This window comes from Falco peregrinus, chromosome 4, assembly GCF_023634155.1.
Source record: "Falco peregrinus isolate bFalPer1 chromosome 4, bFalPer1.pri, whole genome shotgun sequence".
Classification (NCBI taxonomy): Eukaryota; Metazoa; Chordata; class Aves; order Falconiformes; family Falconidae; genus Falco; species Falco peregrinus.
In genome coordinates, this window is record NC_073724.1 from 114,407,655 (window position 1) to 114,424,350 (window position 16,696).

The 16,696-nt window shown below is 37.2% G+C and overlaps 1 protein-coding gene across 19 annotated transcripts in view; it reads right to left on the bottom strand.

The window, feature by feature from the left end:
• DLG2 (discs large MAGUK scaffold protein 2) overlaps window positions 1-16,696 on the bottom strand; it is a 1,040,329-nt gene that overhangs the window by 446,842 nt on the left and 576,791 nt on the right. For 5 of the 19 annotated variants that reach the window (XM_055801309.1, XM_055801307.1, XM_055801306.1 and 2 more), the window contains exon 1: window positions 8,508-9,012. The exons of the other annotated variants lie outside the window; for them this stretch is intronic. In XM_055801309.1, the coding sequence (XP_055657284.1) occupies window positions 8,508-8,825 (318 nt within the window). In that variant the 5' untranslated portion in view covers window positions 8,826-9,012. Of the gene's footprint in view, window positions 1-8,507; window positions 9,013-16,696 lie in introns of those variants that run through there. 19 annotated transcript variants of the gene reach the window in all.

The window sequence follows — 16,696 nt, forward strand, 5'->3', positions numbered from 1 at the left end:
TGAGACCGGGGTTCTGATTTTTCTTACTGCCTTCTTATTGAATACCTAGATAGGAATTTTGGGTTCTTCTTGCAAAATGTCATTTGCCAATTCGAATCTGGCTGTAGTGTCACAGGGCTGTGACAAAGTGACTTGTACACTCATGACTGCAAGATGGCCAGAGAGAACCCACAGATGAGATGAAAGAACCCAAGATGAGAGAACCCAGGCTGAACAAAAAGTGAGAATAGAAAGGGAAAGAGAGCTCCAAACCTCTCAATTTAAGTGAAGCATTATTGCCTCTGAGGTCTTAGAGACAGCAAAGAGCTTGATACAAGTTTCCGCACTTAGCACGAGGAGGCCCCCAAGCACTGTTGCGTTGTCAAACCCAAAATGCGCACGTCAGGTTGCACATTAAGTGTGACTACCCTTGAAGGATGCAGCTATGGGCTGTCTTCTGGGACACCTCCCTTGTCACATGCTTATGCTCTGAGCTTTGTGCTGGCGCTAGAAACTGTGCCAGTAGACACCAAGCTGGGCCATTAAATAGGTATCTAAAACACTTTTTTTTTTTGTTTGTTTTACTGGTTTAACTTTCTGGCGTATCAGTCCTCTGAGCTCAGTGCACAATCATATAAAGCAGCACAGTGAAGGAAGCAAAGCACAGGGCCAGGACCGCGCTCCTCTGGCAGCCACTCTTAAGTGGAGCACAGCTGCATTTCTTCTTCACAAAGCTGAAAAAATCACATATTTCACAAAATAGACCCTACAGAAGGAACAAAAGCAAAACCGGCTTAGACCTTACCCACATCTTCAATAAATATTTAATGTGCTCAGCTATCAGGTGAGTGATGACTGCAACATAAAAACTTGGACAAACCAGCACATGGATAAATAGCCAAAGTTTCTGTGATCATGAATGCAGCAAATACCAGTTCAGTATGGAGAAAGTGTTTATCAGAATTTAAAAGAAAAACAAATGTAAACAAGGAGTCTTAAAAGCCTGTTTTAATATCCGAGTGCAGCATTGCACAGAGTTGCTCTACAATGTCAACAGAAGCCTATGGCACTACTTCATTCTGCTTTCATTTGAAACGCATAATGAAAATAATTTGATCTGTTTGACAAATTATATGAACACTTTCAGCTGCTGAAGTAACCTGCTTCTCCTTGTACAAATACTTAATCAGAAAGGTAAAACTCCAGATTAAAAGTGCAATGTATCTAAACCAGAACCAGATGTTATTTTGCTAAATTGGATTTTGTACAGCATTCATAGCTGGCTTCTGTGACCTAACAGAAAGCTTATACCAGAATTGGAATTTACAAAAAGGATTATTTTGTTTGTTTTTCTGATGTCCATTTTAGATATTACAGAACGTCTATTTTGAATACATAAAGAAGTCCTTTTTGATCCCTGCATTTCTAACTCTCAAAACAATGGGACTTTTTGAAATTAGGTGACAATTGAGCTGAATCATCTGATTAACTGCAGTAATTTATAAAAAAATACCTCTACTAAAAAGTAAATGACTATATGTTATTTCACTTATAAACTCTATTTTAACAATCCGTGGCTTATTTCAAAGCAAACACAGTTCTTAAAAGCAAAGTAATTTAATCCATAATTCTTTTTTGGCTTTTTTTGCTTTATTTTTATTATCCTTTATCCAAAAGCCACATGCAAACATGAGGAAACAGAGGTAAACTGGCAAACTCTATAAATCTCTGTTACTACAACCAGAAACTCTCTTTGGGTTTCTTGTAGGGAACTCTGACATTTTCACAGTTGACTCAAATAGCCCAGAACAATAAAGATAGCCACTTACAAAAGAGAAATAAATTTTCAGGTTTTGTTTTTAAGTCATGCCAAAATAGGTGAGACAAATTCTATTGCAGTCTTAACCATTGCTCAGCATCCAGCTATAAACTGTCATCGTCTTTCAGGAATTTTGTTCTGATTAGACCAAAACCATCGTGTTGAGTTGGTGTAAAGGTTTTGCATCTTTGAATGCTTAATTTAAACATAGTGGAACATTTAACAGAAAACACAACCAGGGTTATCAAGTCTTATTCCTACCATCTTAAGCAAGCCATGAGGCAACCCTTTCCCTGACAACACCACCATCACCACCACCACCCCTTTAGTCCAGAGAGCATCCAGTTTATTGATCCTGTTGATTTGCCACAAAACAGTTCCAGCAACCTATAACTTCATGAGTCAGTGTAAGAGACAGGAAGACTAAAATCCTATTGTGTGTCACATGCCATCAGAGTAATACAGGGCAGATCAAAGACTTTCCTGTGTTATAAGTTCCTGTGATGGTAAGGAGCTCATTAAGTGAAAATGCCTTGATATTCCTAGGAGTGGATTAAGTGGAAGCCTACAGAAAAAGTGAAGGGGGAAGGAAAAACGAAAAAGTTTTTTAATCCCTTTGGGCTCTGCCTGTGTGGTCCTAGGGAAATGACCTTCTGTTCTCAAATATTGAATATCTCATATTGATGAAATATGAATTGGTGAAAAATATCATATCTCAAATATGAACAGTTTATCCATGAGTGAATACACATGCCAAGTATTAGAGAAATTTATCAATAGCAGGAGAACTATCAGAGCACTTGTGAAGTTTTGGCCAATTACCAATGCTATAAACAATCCCCTTCCAAGTTCTACAATTCCCTTCCCATAACGCCCTTTCTTCCCCCATGAAAATCCAAGAAGCCAAATTACATGTCAAGGGGAGAAAATGTTCTTGGCTTCTTGAGGCACCAAGGAGGAGAAATTTTGAAACATGGGAATAATTAAAAGCAAAACTAAATACGGTGTAACAAATCATGCAAATTAAGTATTAACATATTTATGACTGAACAATCAGCAGGAGCCAAGATATGCGTAGATAAATTATTACAATCATTGGTTAGTACAGTGCATAGCATACATTTATCTTTTTCTGTATTTAAATGAAAATAGGCAAAACATCTTGCACACAAATACTTTCATGATAAATGTAACCATGTCTATTTCTTAACTGTCTTTGCTGCTACTTAAAATCACACATTATCAAAAATATTAACAGTGATGAAAGATCTAATACATTAATAGAAGGAGACAGAAAACCAAAAGACGACTATCCACCTTTCTTTTACTCCCAGTTCCCTTTGCAAAGCAATGATACATTATCAATCCAGGCAGAGGTGGATGAATGACCCCTTGAGACACTGCGGGAAATCTGGAACAATTGACGCATCCCCAGGTTCCTGTGTCTGCAGAGCACAAAGCTTCATGTGTACTGCTGGGGTTTTTTTGTGGATTTGGTTGGTTTTTTGTTTTGTTTTGTTAAACCTGCGTGTTATACAGAAACTCCAAATGTGTCTCAGCATGTTTAGTTTCTGGTCTTTTCAGGACATACCACGTCCATCTTTCAAATTGCAATCATGTGAACAGCCATTACTCTAAGGAAATCATATTTCTGAACAAACTTTAAGCAACTTTTCACGTTAGTTCTGACCAGAAACGTTCCCTGCATCACTAATGAGACTGCTGACCTCATGGCAGGGGACTCAAGAGCTAAACTTTGACTTCCTTTTAATGTCAAACATAACCTAAAATGCTATGAATTAAGTATTAACAATGCTTTCCTGGTTTTGGTAGAAGAAATAGGCTAAACAAGAATGTAAAAGCATAACGTTTTCTACAGCAGCTGTGCTGGGAGAGTGTCAGATGTGAGTGTCACCCAGAATGCTACAGACTCCTCAAAGTCCTCTGTCAGTCAGCGGGACTGGATACAGGAATTGTTAGAACAATATTACTCATCTTGCAAAAGAACACGCTAATGGCTTTTGTATTTCCGCTCTGAAACATTGCCAGCAATCTGTGCAGCTGTCACTTAAAAGATGTACAAATGAGCTTACTTCTATGAATGCAGCACAATGATCCATCCAAGGCAAGATGCTGAATTAAGATACCTCTTCCTAAACTTAGGGGCTGTCGCCCAAATCCACTGATAAGAACATATCAGCCCAAGAATGGGATATGAACAACTTCTTCCATTAAAAACTGCCCAGCTACTCTCTTTTATCCTTCTTAAAATTGTCAGTGACACCAAATCCTTAACTCTTGACTTACAACATCTAGCTTTCAATAGTCTCAGAGATTAAAACAAAAAGAACAGCAAAAACCCCAGCATTATTTCGCTCTTTAACTGCTATTTAACTGACAATTGAACATATTAAATTAGAGCGAAAAGATCTCCCTTAGCTAATGAAAATAGCTGTATGTACGTCCATTGCCAGGAGTGACTTAACAGAAGAATGGCCAGTTGCATGTGGGAATCCATGAACCTGAAAAGAGTAAGCTAAGCTTTTAAAAACACAACCTATTACAAATAATTTCTTTATATTGTTAGGAGAGCCAGTATCTCTTGGAATAGACCTTCTGCTTTCGTACTGTAGCAGAATGCCTTGAAGCTAACTCTCACCGCATCTCACCACGCAAAGAGCTCTCGAATGATATACTAAAATTTCAGCACTAGCGCCCAAAGCCTTCAAAGACAAAAGACCATTCTCAGCTGATACTTCAGAATGTGGCTACTCACTGCCTTTTTTAAGTCGTGCTACATTTATAAGCTAGGGTTTAGCTCAAAAGCCTCTCTGCTAGGTAACAAAACAGCTCAGTGATGCTATTTCTTTTAAAAGACACTGACTGCAAAAAATAATAATAATAAAAAATAAATCTGACATTCATGGAAAAAAACAGCCAACCAAAAAAGTCATCAAAGCTGACATTGACAGCAAATTGACTACAAGTATGTGAAACTTTACACTTCTATGGAAGTTTTCAAAACAAAACACATGTAAGCATTTGTGTAGATGACACATCCAGGATACTGTCTGATATGAGATGTTTTTCCTTGAGAATATTTCAAAATAGAAGTGTCAAAAATTTAATAGCAAACAGAGTAAGCTGAATTAAAGTGGAGTCCAATATTGTCTTCTGAACTGGGAAGCAGCCAAAGCTGGGAATCCACTTCTGCCTTTTCCCCTTTAACAGAACAATATTGAGCTCTAGGAATCTGGAAACACACAGTTACACACATACTGGAAAGGTGTTTAGAGGGTTCCCTTTTCCATAAAGACTGCCTGAAGTAAAACTTGTATCTTAGACTTCTTAAAAGAAGCGCAGCAGCTCAATCTGCAATTTCCTCTTCAAGCTATGCTCAGGGTGGTAGACTTCTATCCCCCCGCCCCTTCTGCAATAGCTGTTCATTGCATACCTTCAGCAGCACGTCTTATCGTACATTTCTAATCTGATTAATTTGTAGATTGTATGTGCCAGCAGTCCATATGTGCCAACAAGGAAAGTACAGCCAACGTTACAAACTACATCCGATGTGACCCATGTGAAACATCAGGTCACCTCCTTGCCCCTGCACCAACACCCTCCCCCCACCCCCAATTTCACTCAGCTCTCTCACAGTTAGCATAACACTGGCCTTAATTATGAAATCCCCACCCCCAATTTTACTCTGCTCTCTCAGAGTTAGCATAACACTGACCTTAAATATGAAATCTCTGAGTAAATCACACAAATTACATGACTTCATGGTACTAACAGTGATAGAGAAAGCTGGTACACCGCAGAGGAGCTAGAAATATTTCCAGGCAACAGGGAGATAGAAAACTTCCCCATTAACTTACTTTATTTTTTTTTTTTTTTTTTTTAATAAAGGAAACAGTACTGTAAATGAGTTTGCCAAGAAGGACTGCAAGTAAAAAAAAAAGAAAGGTCTTGGAATCAAATCTTGGAATCACATTTCAATCTAAACTTGTTTTCAACTCACTTCCAAAATTAAGAGGGATTTTTTTTGTAATCCCAAAAGAACTTCTAAACTTCTATTTGGATATAAAGAGAGCATTTTTCTACCCACAAGTCAACATGAAGCTACAAGCAAACACAAACATGCAAGCTAGCAAAGCAAAGTTTTAAGACAGTTAAAATATTAATAATACCTGAGTGCCATTCTTTGCTCTGACATACTAAAGAAAGAGGAACTGGTAAAGAAAATGGAACCATGTCCTCAGCAACAAAAATCAGCATTTTTATCAGGGTGAGGATGACAAAGTGTACATTAGTTACAGCTGGCTAACACACACTCTAGGAATTAAGGACCTGTGCGTTAAATTTGGTTCCATAGTGCTAACCAAGAAGCAGTTTTTCCAAGGTGTTCTGTCTTTCCTATGCTTGAAGAAGGTAGTCTCCCAAACATGACAAGCAGAACAAAAAATCTGCTCAGAACTTTACAGAAAAAAACCCTTCTCCATCCTCAAAGCTGTCACTAGCTTATTTATTAACACATTTACACATAAGATGGAAATTTCAAATAATTTTTCCTTTTTCTAGGCCAGCAAATGTAACTGTTTCACTACTGTTCCTTATTTTGGCAAGCAAGATGACATCTTTCCCAGTCAACATAGCCCACACAAAATTTAATTGACTTCAACTTGTATCCTCCCAAGTAAGGGCAGTTATTAAGGGCAGCTCTATAATGTTTTCCCATATTACATCTATGCAATATAATTAATAAAATGATTGTCTAAGTGTATGTACGTAGAACAATATACATACACACACACACATATACACACACTTTCCTTTCTTCCCATAGCTTGCACAATGCTTACTTTGCACAGGAAAAAAAAGATAGATTATTGTTTGAAACAAAGTACCCCACAACTCTATGACATAAAAAAATACCAAGTGTTTGCCAAAGTAAGTACATCAGTCCAACCCTAGGCACAGAACATCAGTTTGAGTGATGGTAGATTGATTCATTATAGGCAGAACACAGGAAAGGGACTTTCCTAAACAGAATAAGGTAGTTGGCATTAAGGATGTACAGTAAAGAAAGTTTACAGTGCAGAGTTCAAAATTAAATGTCAGAAAGCACATATACATGAACAATTTCACATTATGTAAACACAAGTGGACGTGACCACAAAGGCACTGAAGATAATGAAGTAACTTTACAACGCATCTATAATGTAGATATTGATGTATCCTTAGAAGTGGCCTTTTTTTTTTTTTTTTTTAATCACTCCTTGATTTTCCTTTTATAAATTCTATACCTCTGAAAAACAAGGAACCCTTTCCTTTATAGGGTTTTTTCCTTCGGGATTTTTTCCAGCACAAAAATCGTCAGAGCCTACCAAAAATATTTAGAGCTTTTTATAATTAAAATTAGAACAAAGTCTAGTTCTATGCTTTATATGGTTTTATTCTGCCATAAATAGTTGTATGTGCTTTGATTATGACAGAAAATGTACAACGTATACTTTAGTCACATGCATCATTTTGGTCACTTCAAAATGTATCAGAAAGTTTAGTTTTTCTACTTAATAATAGATTTGAAGCAAAAAAATTAAAGTGTTTTATATACAGCAATCACTTTCAATCAACAGAGCATCACTGTTTTAGACCATAAGACAAGATCAAGTACAGCTACACTATCTGACAGGCTTTCACCTTACTGCTATTCTGTTCAGTGAAAATATATTAAACCCATTTCCATCAAAGAATTGATTTAATCTCTGAGAGGATGCACACATTCAATGTAGGCTAAGGCTAGTTCAAATCTAGTGTGTACTATTTCAGTAAGTAAACATGTATCTCAAAACCCTCTTCCAACATTGAATTCTGCTTTTTTTTGTGTGAAATTATGACAAACAGATTTGATATTGACACAATACAAAGCTTTTGAATGAGCTTAAAGTTTTCTACGGCAGAAATGAAAACATGCATCAGTCGAGGAAGTGTTAAAGCTTTTTAATATTAACCATCATGTAAGTGTCATTATGATTTCTGTTTCACAGTCCTGGGTTATCTGGTGTGTAATCATTCTCAGTCTCATTGCTTACAGGTATCTATACACATCCTATACCCTGGCTGGTTTCTGTTTTAAAATACACTGCTTGCCATTAAATAAAAACCTATAGATTTATGAAAGCTAAAGAGCTATTTCATATTTATTAAAGGTTTCAATTACATTTGAAGTTCAAAAGAGGAAAAATAGATCACACTTTCTCTCATTAATAAACCTAAACCACCACCCTGCCATGTTCCATATTTAAAATATCCTTATTAAATTAAGGTAACATTTGAAAACAAACTGTTTACAGAAGCAGGCAAAATCCATTACACCGGGGTGGGGGTGGGGGTGGGGATAAACAAATAATTTCTTTATACAACATAATGGAATACAAAGTCTGGAGAACCTGGAGGGAGAAACCAAAATATTTTAAGAAGAAAACCTTTCCAAGAGGACCCCAAAATTTCCACAGGCCACAGAGAATCAATATTCAAACAACAGACATTACCAACCGACAGCTTGCCCTTGCATATAATTTTTCCAGAAGGCATCTCTAAACACAAATCAAGACATAGCATGAAAAGTTGCCGACACCACCAAACCTCACACTTCCCTTCCCTGGATCATCCTCTAAGTCGCTTGGAGAGTGAAGAATTGGCTCACCTGCACCGGGGGGGACCAGCCGTGGGCACAGGCGCACTCTGACCACCACTCCCCCGGGCTGCCCTGGGGCTTGGCTGGGGATTTAGGGGGGCTCTTCCGCACAGTGTCCCACAAAGGGACAAACTTGCTCCTGCTCTGGCTGGCCCCTCCAGGTCCCCACGAGGGAAGCGCCTGAGAGCTATACTGGAGCCCCGGAGGATGCTGGTGCCAACGACAGGCGCAGTGGGCATCCCTCGCTATGGGAGGCACGTTCCTGCCGGCGTCCGACCCCTCGCACCCCCTGCCGCAGCTGTGCTGCTTGGGAAGGTGGGCACGCATGGTGCACCCAGGGCTTCCTTGGGCCAGTTTGCATGGAAGCGCTCTCCTCCCAGCCGCCAGGTCCTTCGCCGGGGCCTCCCCAGCCCCCTTGGCAGCAGCTAGCGGCAGGGCATGGTGGGAGCGGGGCGCAGCAGGAGCTGCTGGCCAGCAGCTCTGTGTCAATATCGGACTCCACTCGCACAGCGACTTGACAGCATCCCCGCTGCAGGCAGAAGCAATCAATGCTCTGCGTGGCTGGGACGTGCGCCTGCATCCTTTCTGGATGACAAACCACGGGAGAAAGGAAGGGGGGGGGGGGGTGTAAAAAAAAAAAAAAAAAAAAAGGCAAAAAAAAAGCAGCCAAGCAAACACTCTTGCAATTTTCATGAATACTTAGTTTTTGGGTTTTTTTCTACCTAACTCTGACACAACTTTGCAAGCACCCTGCTGAAGCAGATTTATATGTACAAGCTTTACAGGCAAAGCGCTTTCTTGTGGAAATAGCATCTAGACAAACTACTGAAGAAGATACCCCTTTGCCAGTGATCAAAACGGACATGGGAGTGTTTTTTTCCCTGCATGCCTGAAAAGACCTTGTCAACTAAATTGCATCAGAAGATGCAAATGAGAAGCTCAGGAGGAATGTTATCTGCCCTAAATGCTAAACCATAGTGTAAACTTTGGTATGTACAACTATACATAAACATAACGGAAAGAGAGCAAGAGGCTGAGTTTAAAAATAAAGCCACCTAGAAAAGATTTATGCAACAAATAAACAAATCTCCAGTAGCTTATATATGCATATGAAGTGTGAATACATTTATTTGTGCAGAAGGTCTTCACGATTATGACTGCAGTATCATTTTCTCCTCTTTCACCCTTTGGTGCTTGCCAATAACCTTCTGCACAGAGTTTTCTGTAATCCCCCGTTAGGTTTTTTATTCTTACTAATGCAATCTCTTTTCCTTAACTTTTCCTACAATCTTTATTTGCAAGTATTTTCTTTCTTCTCACAGAAGTGCCAGGGGTGTGAAGTGTATAAAATCTGGGCTGATTGCTTCAAGCATCTGGAAAGATTTAAGGATATATTCCAGTCTCAGGTGACGAAGTCTTAAGACTCAGTGGATCTTGGACCCCTATATGTCTACCTGTATTTTGTGGAATTTTCTTTTAACCTAAAGCGTGACTCAGGTACTTTTAACCATAGAAAATAACCAATTGACTTTTAAAAACAAATACAGGACTGTGTGACAAAATCCTTTTATGTCTATTCGCATTCAATTAGGATTTAAGGACACTAAAATTAAACAGAATTGATAAGTGTTGTACATAGTTTTACTATTCCAAAGACTAAAGCAAATTTAAAGATTTCAGACAAAGGGACAACTAAGACTATCTGTAAATACATGGTCAAATAAGATAAATGAATTTTTACAAATGTTTTGGTGCAATAAGACTTGATTCAATTATTTAATTCCTCCTATATTACTAACCTAGAATTCCTCAAAGTTTAGCTATTGCTAAAACACATAACGATACAACGTGGCAGTAATTCTTAATGAAAAATTATGACAATGCTCTAACAGCGGAGAACATATTTTTACAACATTGTACTTCAACTTGTCACATGTGAAACTAACATCAGTTTTAACTGTATTTTCATTCAAGGTGCTTGTCCCATACTACACTACAATCATGTTGTAACGCAAGGTTTATTCAGAACTTTGCTGAAAAGCCAAAATCATACACCTGGCTGTGTCCTCTCACATAACAAGTGCCTGACTACAAAAACTCTCATAGTTTTGCATACAGATAAGGTCACTTCATGTTTGAAAACCAAACATTAATGCATTTTTGAATTGCAGGTATAGATACAGAAGCCAGCAATTGCACATCTGAGCTAAGGGGGCCTACAGTGTAGTCATTGCTCCATGTAAAGTAAATGTAAAGGTACATAAGACTGAATCCATGATTTCTGTAATTTTACTCAAGCATAAGAAGTGAAGGTGTGCAAGCTGTACAGAAAGCAGCTTTCCTCTAGTGCTCCAGGGTAACTCAACCCAAAACACCTAAAAACTTGTCTTCCAGAAGATAATCCGTAACATTACCGCATCATTTCAAGCAGGACCATGTCTACTTAAAAAATACATACATTACCATTAATTGATGCTATAAATCATATATACAAAATGATAACATATCTATTTATATACCACATACATATTTAAAGACAAATTAATAACAAGGCCCAATTCACATTTCCTTTGCATCATCATAGACCTGTATTAGCAATGTCCATCAGCTTAAGACCATCAGCTTTTTTGTCACATAGCAAGCTACCCAGTTCACTCCAAAATATACTTATGCTATTGCAACTTTCTGAACTGCCAGTCAGAATCTCAAAAATCCAAAACAATTTTAATATACTTTTCAAAGATATTTGGAGAAATCTGGATAATTGCAGAAGTAAAAAAAAAGTTCACATATGAATTTTAAAAAGGCCACAAAAAAAAAAAATAATATCAGGGCAAGCAACAGCTACAATGTGGTTGGAGAGTGGAAAGAATCTATGCATTCTGTGACCAGAGACGCATTTATATTAATAATATTGGGTAAAGCCACCTGTACCAGAGTAGTAAAATGTCTATTACAAACCCCTATAGCCCTACATTTTAAAGCAGTAGGTGACCTTTCATCAGCCTCACTGCACCACAACCAGAACAATGCAGAACTGCAAAGGCATCCTCTTCACTGTAATTTTTGTTCTTATGCTGTTAAAACACTATATTTGAAATAGCCTCTTATCAGAATGTAGAAAAAGTTTTTTTCAAAAGAATTTGACACCACTGAATTAATCCCGAGCCTACCCATCACTTCTAGACTATTTCATATTTACAAAATCTGTAAATAAAAAACTATTAATAAATTATTTTAAATTGTCTTTTTTAAAAATTGATTACTGCCTATGTGAGACAAAAACACTTGAATATGGGATGTAGACATGTGACTAATTGCTAGACAACACCATAAGATGGATTCAAAAGATAATGCAATTTCATCAGCTGTAATTGAACCATTGTATTAGACAGAAAGACATGCACTTCTGGATGAACATGGATTAACGCATGGCTCAAATCCACATGCCCAACTCTCATCCTAAATTGATAATAACTTGTGCACAAAGGAAAACTGAATATTCTACAGTAAGCTATGTGAACTGTGTTTGACCCAGTACAGTTGTGGAAAAATCTCACTAATTTTCTTTTTAAAATATTAAGTAAGCATGACAAAAGGGAACAAATAGATTTAGCTGATATTCTACCAGCACAAATAACTGTAACTGGATTACAGTAATGTTGGACATACACCAAAAATAAACACTGAGAAGAGTTTGCTTCGGGCAAAAATGTGCATATGGGAAACAAAAAGTGCATATGGGAAAGAAAATTTATTAATAGAGTTCTGAAAGGGAAGCTAGAAGCATGGGTGAAGATGATTTAGATGTAGTAACAGATTTTTCCCTCCAACCAAGAACGTGATGTTATGCAATCGTAAAAAGCAGGGAATAAGAAGCGTAAGAAACACAGAATGGACTGGATTATTTAGTGATCCTAAAAATTTGACTAGTATTTTTCTAGAAAGAAAAATAAGCACGCTTATTTAACATAATAACAAGGCTACTGAATTAAGTCAAGTGCAATTACTTTGGAACTATTTTTTTTTTTCCCCTGCTTGATGAAAACCAATTATGCTTGTATAGAAGGTAGTCTTAGTGGTGACACCGGCTAGAAGGAATGGTTGTGATTACTCCAAGATTAGGCCAGCAGCCAACTGATCTGGCACAACTCATTGCTTTCACAGGGTACCTAGGAAATCTTGGGCAAATCGCTTGATTTCCTTGATGAACCTATAGGTAAAATGAAAAAAACAAAAACTGCTTTGTTTAATGAAACCAGAACATAAGGGGTGGAGAAGGACCTGAAATAAAACAGCTCGGCCTCTGTTTCAGGCCTGCCTGTGCCTCCCTTCCTTCAGGTATGCAAGCCAAGAGAGGCATGCAGGACTACAACACCGAAAATAAAACAGGAAAATAAAAGAAGAAAAATATAATAAAAGGCGGTTACTTAAAATGTTCACCATTAAGAAAATGATGTTGAAAACCTGTCAGTGGTCTTTAAGAGTAATATTTTACTTAAAAAAGGTTGTACAATCCCCATACCCTTTAAACAAAAGGATGAGTCTCAAGCTTTGAAGTTTTATATAGAAATATGAGCACAGCACTGAGACACAGCTCCCTGCACAACATATCTGCCTGTATGAACAAGGGCATGTTCTTTTGATTTTTATGAGAGGGTAGAGAAGCTTAAGAAGTTACAAATGCAAACATATCCATTCTCAGCGTTAGCTGCATGTCCTAGGGTTAACATAAGGACAATAATTTAGAAATCAAGATACAATGAAAAAGAAAAATGACAAGGCTTTGGAAGGGAACTGTATCAACAGAAGAAAACAACTCTCAGCTGGGAATATTAAGTCAAAGTCAATCATGTCAAAGCTGGTGGAGAACAAAGCAGCAGGTTTACTAATTTCACATCCAAGTGAATCAAAGAATCATAAAACTGCAGTAGAAACACTGAAATACAAGACCATTTCCATGCCAATACAGAAACATCCCTTACATTACATGCTATTTTCAGGTGGAGGTGTGTAATGGTTTGTGGAGTTCTGTCCTCTGGAGAATTCTGTGCACTTTGTTTTAGTGCTTTAGTTCCCCTTAAACTAGATTCATATAAAGCCATTAGGCAAAATAACTTAGATCCAACTGTAAAAAGATCTGCTTAGCAAGATAGATTAAATGTAGAGGGTAGAAAGGACAGAAAGACTTGCTGCAACAGTCACTTTCAGTATATGGGAAATACTGATGCCTTTTTCCACATGCTGCTGATGACAAAGAGGGCCAGGCTCAAGACTTTCCCCAAATACTTAAATATAACATTGAATTTCCACCCACTGTCATAAGAAAAAAAAAAAAAAAAAGTCCTCTGCTTGAGTTAACTTTGGCCAGGCCAGGCAGTTTGTGACAAGCTGAGTTTAAGGACTTTAACCCCCTTTAATAACCCTTCAGTTTTCAGAGTCTAATACTATCATGTTGGCAAATTTAAGACAGCTGGTTTAGGACTTGATTCTGCATTTCCAATTTTTTAGCAATTGCGTTTCAGAACTTCAGTATCAGCCTAATACTCCAACATTGTTTTGCACATAATAAAAAAGGATACAAAGAAATGTTCATGGCTAATAGTTACTGAAAATTCATATCGCCAAGTTCAGTTGTAGGAAGTTATTCATACCTTAAACTATTCTTATTTGTCTCTCTGTTAAATTAGGAATAAAACAGCATGGTTTTTATTATGGGTGATTTTTGATTTTGAAAAAGAAATTCAGCTATGTTGGGTCTCCATTCAGATAATAACCTAAGCAGTAAAAGCATACCTTAAATACCCAGGAGATACCCATAGAATAAATAAACCAGGAGCTTTCTTACAGAGTCACATTGCATAAAGATATATGCACTGCATAAAGAAAAAGGACAATATAACTAAGCTAGAATTTTTGTGGGAGTATATTTTTATTCCACTGCGGGCAATCCATGTAGCAAATAAAGAATGCCAATTAGCCAGCTCAGGCAGTCTTTTTCAGGTGTAGTACCTATTATAACATCCACTTTCCAACCAATTGCTTCCCATTAGTTATTTCAAAAGAACTTCACTCAAATTTATTAGTAGACAATAAGAAAATGTTCCTTTCCTATGAAGGTATTTGTGTTACATTCATATTACACAACTGGGCCAGTTGTAAACATTCACTGCAGATGAATAGAAAGCAGAGATGCTATCACATAGCACAGCCAAAAAGCACAGGGTTTATAACATACGTTACCAAGAATTCAAGTTACTAAGCTTCTTTTTCAGCTTTTAGAAAATAAAGACTTGGTTTTTTAGTGACTAACAGAAATGTCACAACAAAAGAAAAAAAAAAAATTTGACTGGTTCAATATTGAAAGAATAATGAAAATCTGTCTTGTTTCTTTATAATCCATACCTGGCTACCCCTGAGATTTCAATTCAGTTGAAAACATGAAATGTTTTAACATGAAAAATGTCTAAAAAGATTGTCCAAATAGAAATATCCTAGTGTGGTTTTGTAAAGGAATTATATGCAGGTCCATGTGCTGTATGTTTATATGACAAGGACAGTACCTGAATCAAGAAAGGCAGATACAGAAGCAAGATGAAGCCTTGATGGCTTTATACTGGAAAGATCTTTACCCATAAACACAGAACTTCTAGATGTAAGAGCTTTGGGTATGTTTTGGGTACTTTTTCTTAATACCCATCTTCACTGCTTTGAAGAGTAAAAACAATCTATTGGCATTATTTGGAGCACTTATAACATTACATTGTATCTGCACCAAATGACCTCAAGGGCCTTTGTTTTGATACAGCTGAAGTTCCTGAGCTCAGTGCAGGACAGGGAAAAATTCTAGGATCTGTGTTATACGTTATGTCAAACCAGATAATCATGATTGACTTGCTAGCACTGTACATATGAATGAAACCAAACAAATGGCTAAGATAAAAAGTAGTTTCTCTGTATTAGCAGATGCAAAGGCAGCCTGCTATCCATAGCAACTTGGTTTTATGAAGAGAAGACAAAATTAAATATGCTTCCCAGAATGACACTTTGGAGGAACATCTCCAGGATACAGCAGGTGAGAAACGAGCCATGTGCCTGAGTCACCTGCAGCTAGGTCGGTTAAAGCAAGAGGAAACATGGTGATACGGGAGAGTACTTTTATTCCTTTAAATTGTGAGGATAACTTTTAGTTTTATAAAAACATCCAGGAAAGTAAACCCTCAGTAACAAACACACGACTTCTCTTGGGTCCACTTGCTATCTTAAGAAAACAATCTGGTCTATATAATAAGATCACATAGAAAACACAGAAAGAAATGGAGATATTGTATATTGTCAAGCAGCAAATTACATATAGTTAATTCAAAAAAGTCTGGCATGTTTCTCCTTTTGGTAGAATGTCTGATATTTTACTTTACTAGTGTGTGAAGTTAAACAGAATTGGAAGAATAAAGGCCAGAACTGAACAGCCTGAGACTGAAGCCACAACAACTTTTTGATTTCACAGAACTACAGTTTATATTCCTAAAGGAGACATCAGAGCAAATCAAAGAACAGTTGAGGAGTCATATAGTGTATTACAAGTATTTGTTTTGCTTTGCATCATTTATTGAAACAAATTCCAACATTTAGCTAGAAAAGCTGCTCTTCAGTCTAATAACTCTCTTTCTGAGAACCATTTGCCTGAGTTACTTTCAACTTCTATCTCCTTGTTTTCATCAATTTATTTATATTCTCTAATTTTAATTTTAATCATTCTTCAACCCTCTCAGTAATCATTATTTTCAAATGAAAAGATCACTATAGGTCCCATGGTGTGTTAGTCTGTTTATTCAGTTTGTTAACTAGTCCCTCATAAGTCAGCTCCATCCTATAAGAATTTTACTATTTTGTTTAACTTTTATCCAGTTGAAAGAAGGTTACACCTTTGCAGCTTTATGCAATAACTAGCTGTTAGTGACAGGTTAGTGACCAGAACCCTACGGGAAAAAAACCCAACACAACAAACCCAAACCAAAAATGAACAACCCCTAGAATATTGATAAATAAAGTTTATAAAAACAGTCCACATACTTGGGAAGTCCTTGTAAGACAGTTCTTGGCAAATAGCATTCATTACCTTAATATCCTGGAGTATGTGTACAAAACCAGAACAACATCTAGATACTGAAAGAATAATGCATAGAAAAAGGTCTCAA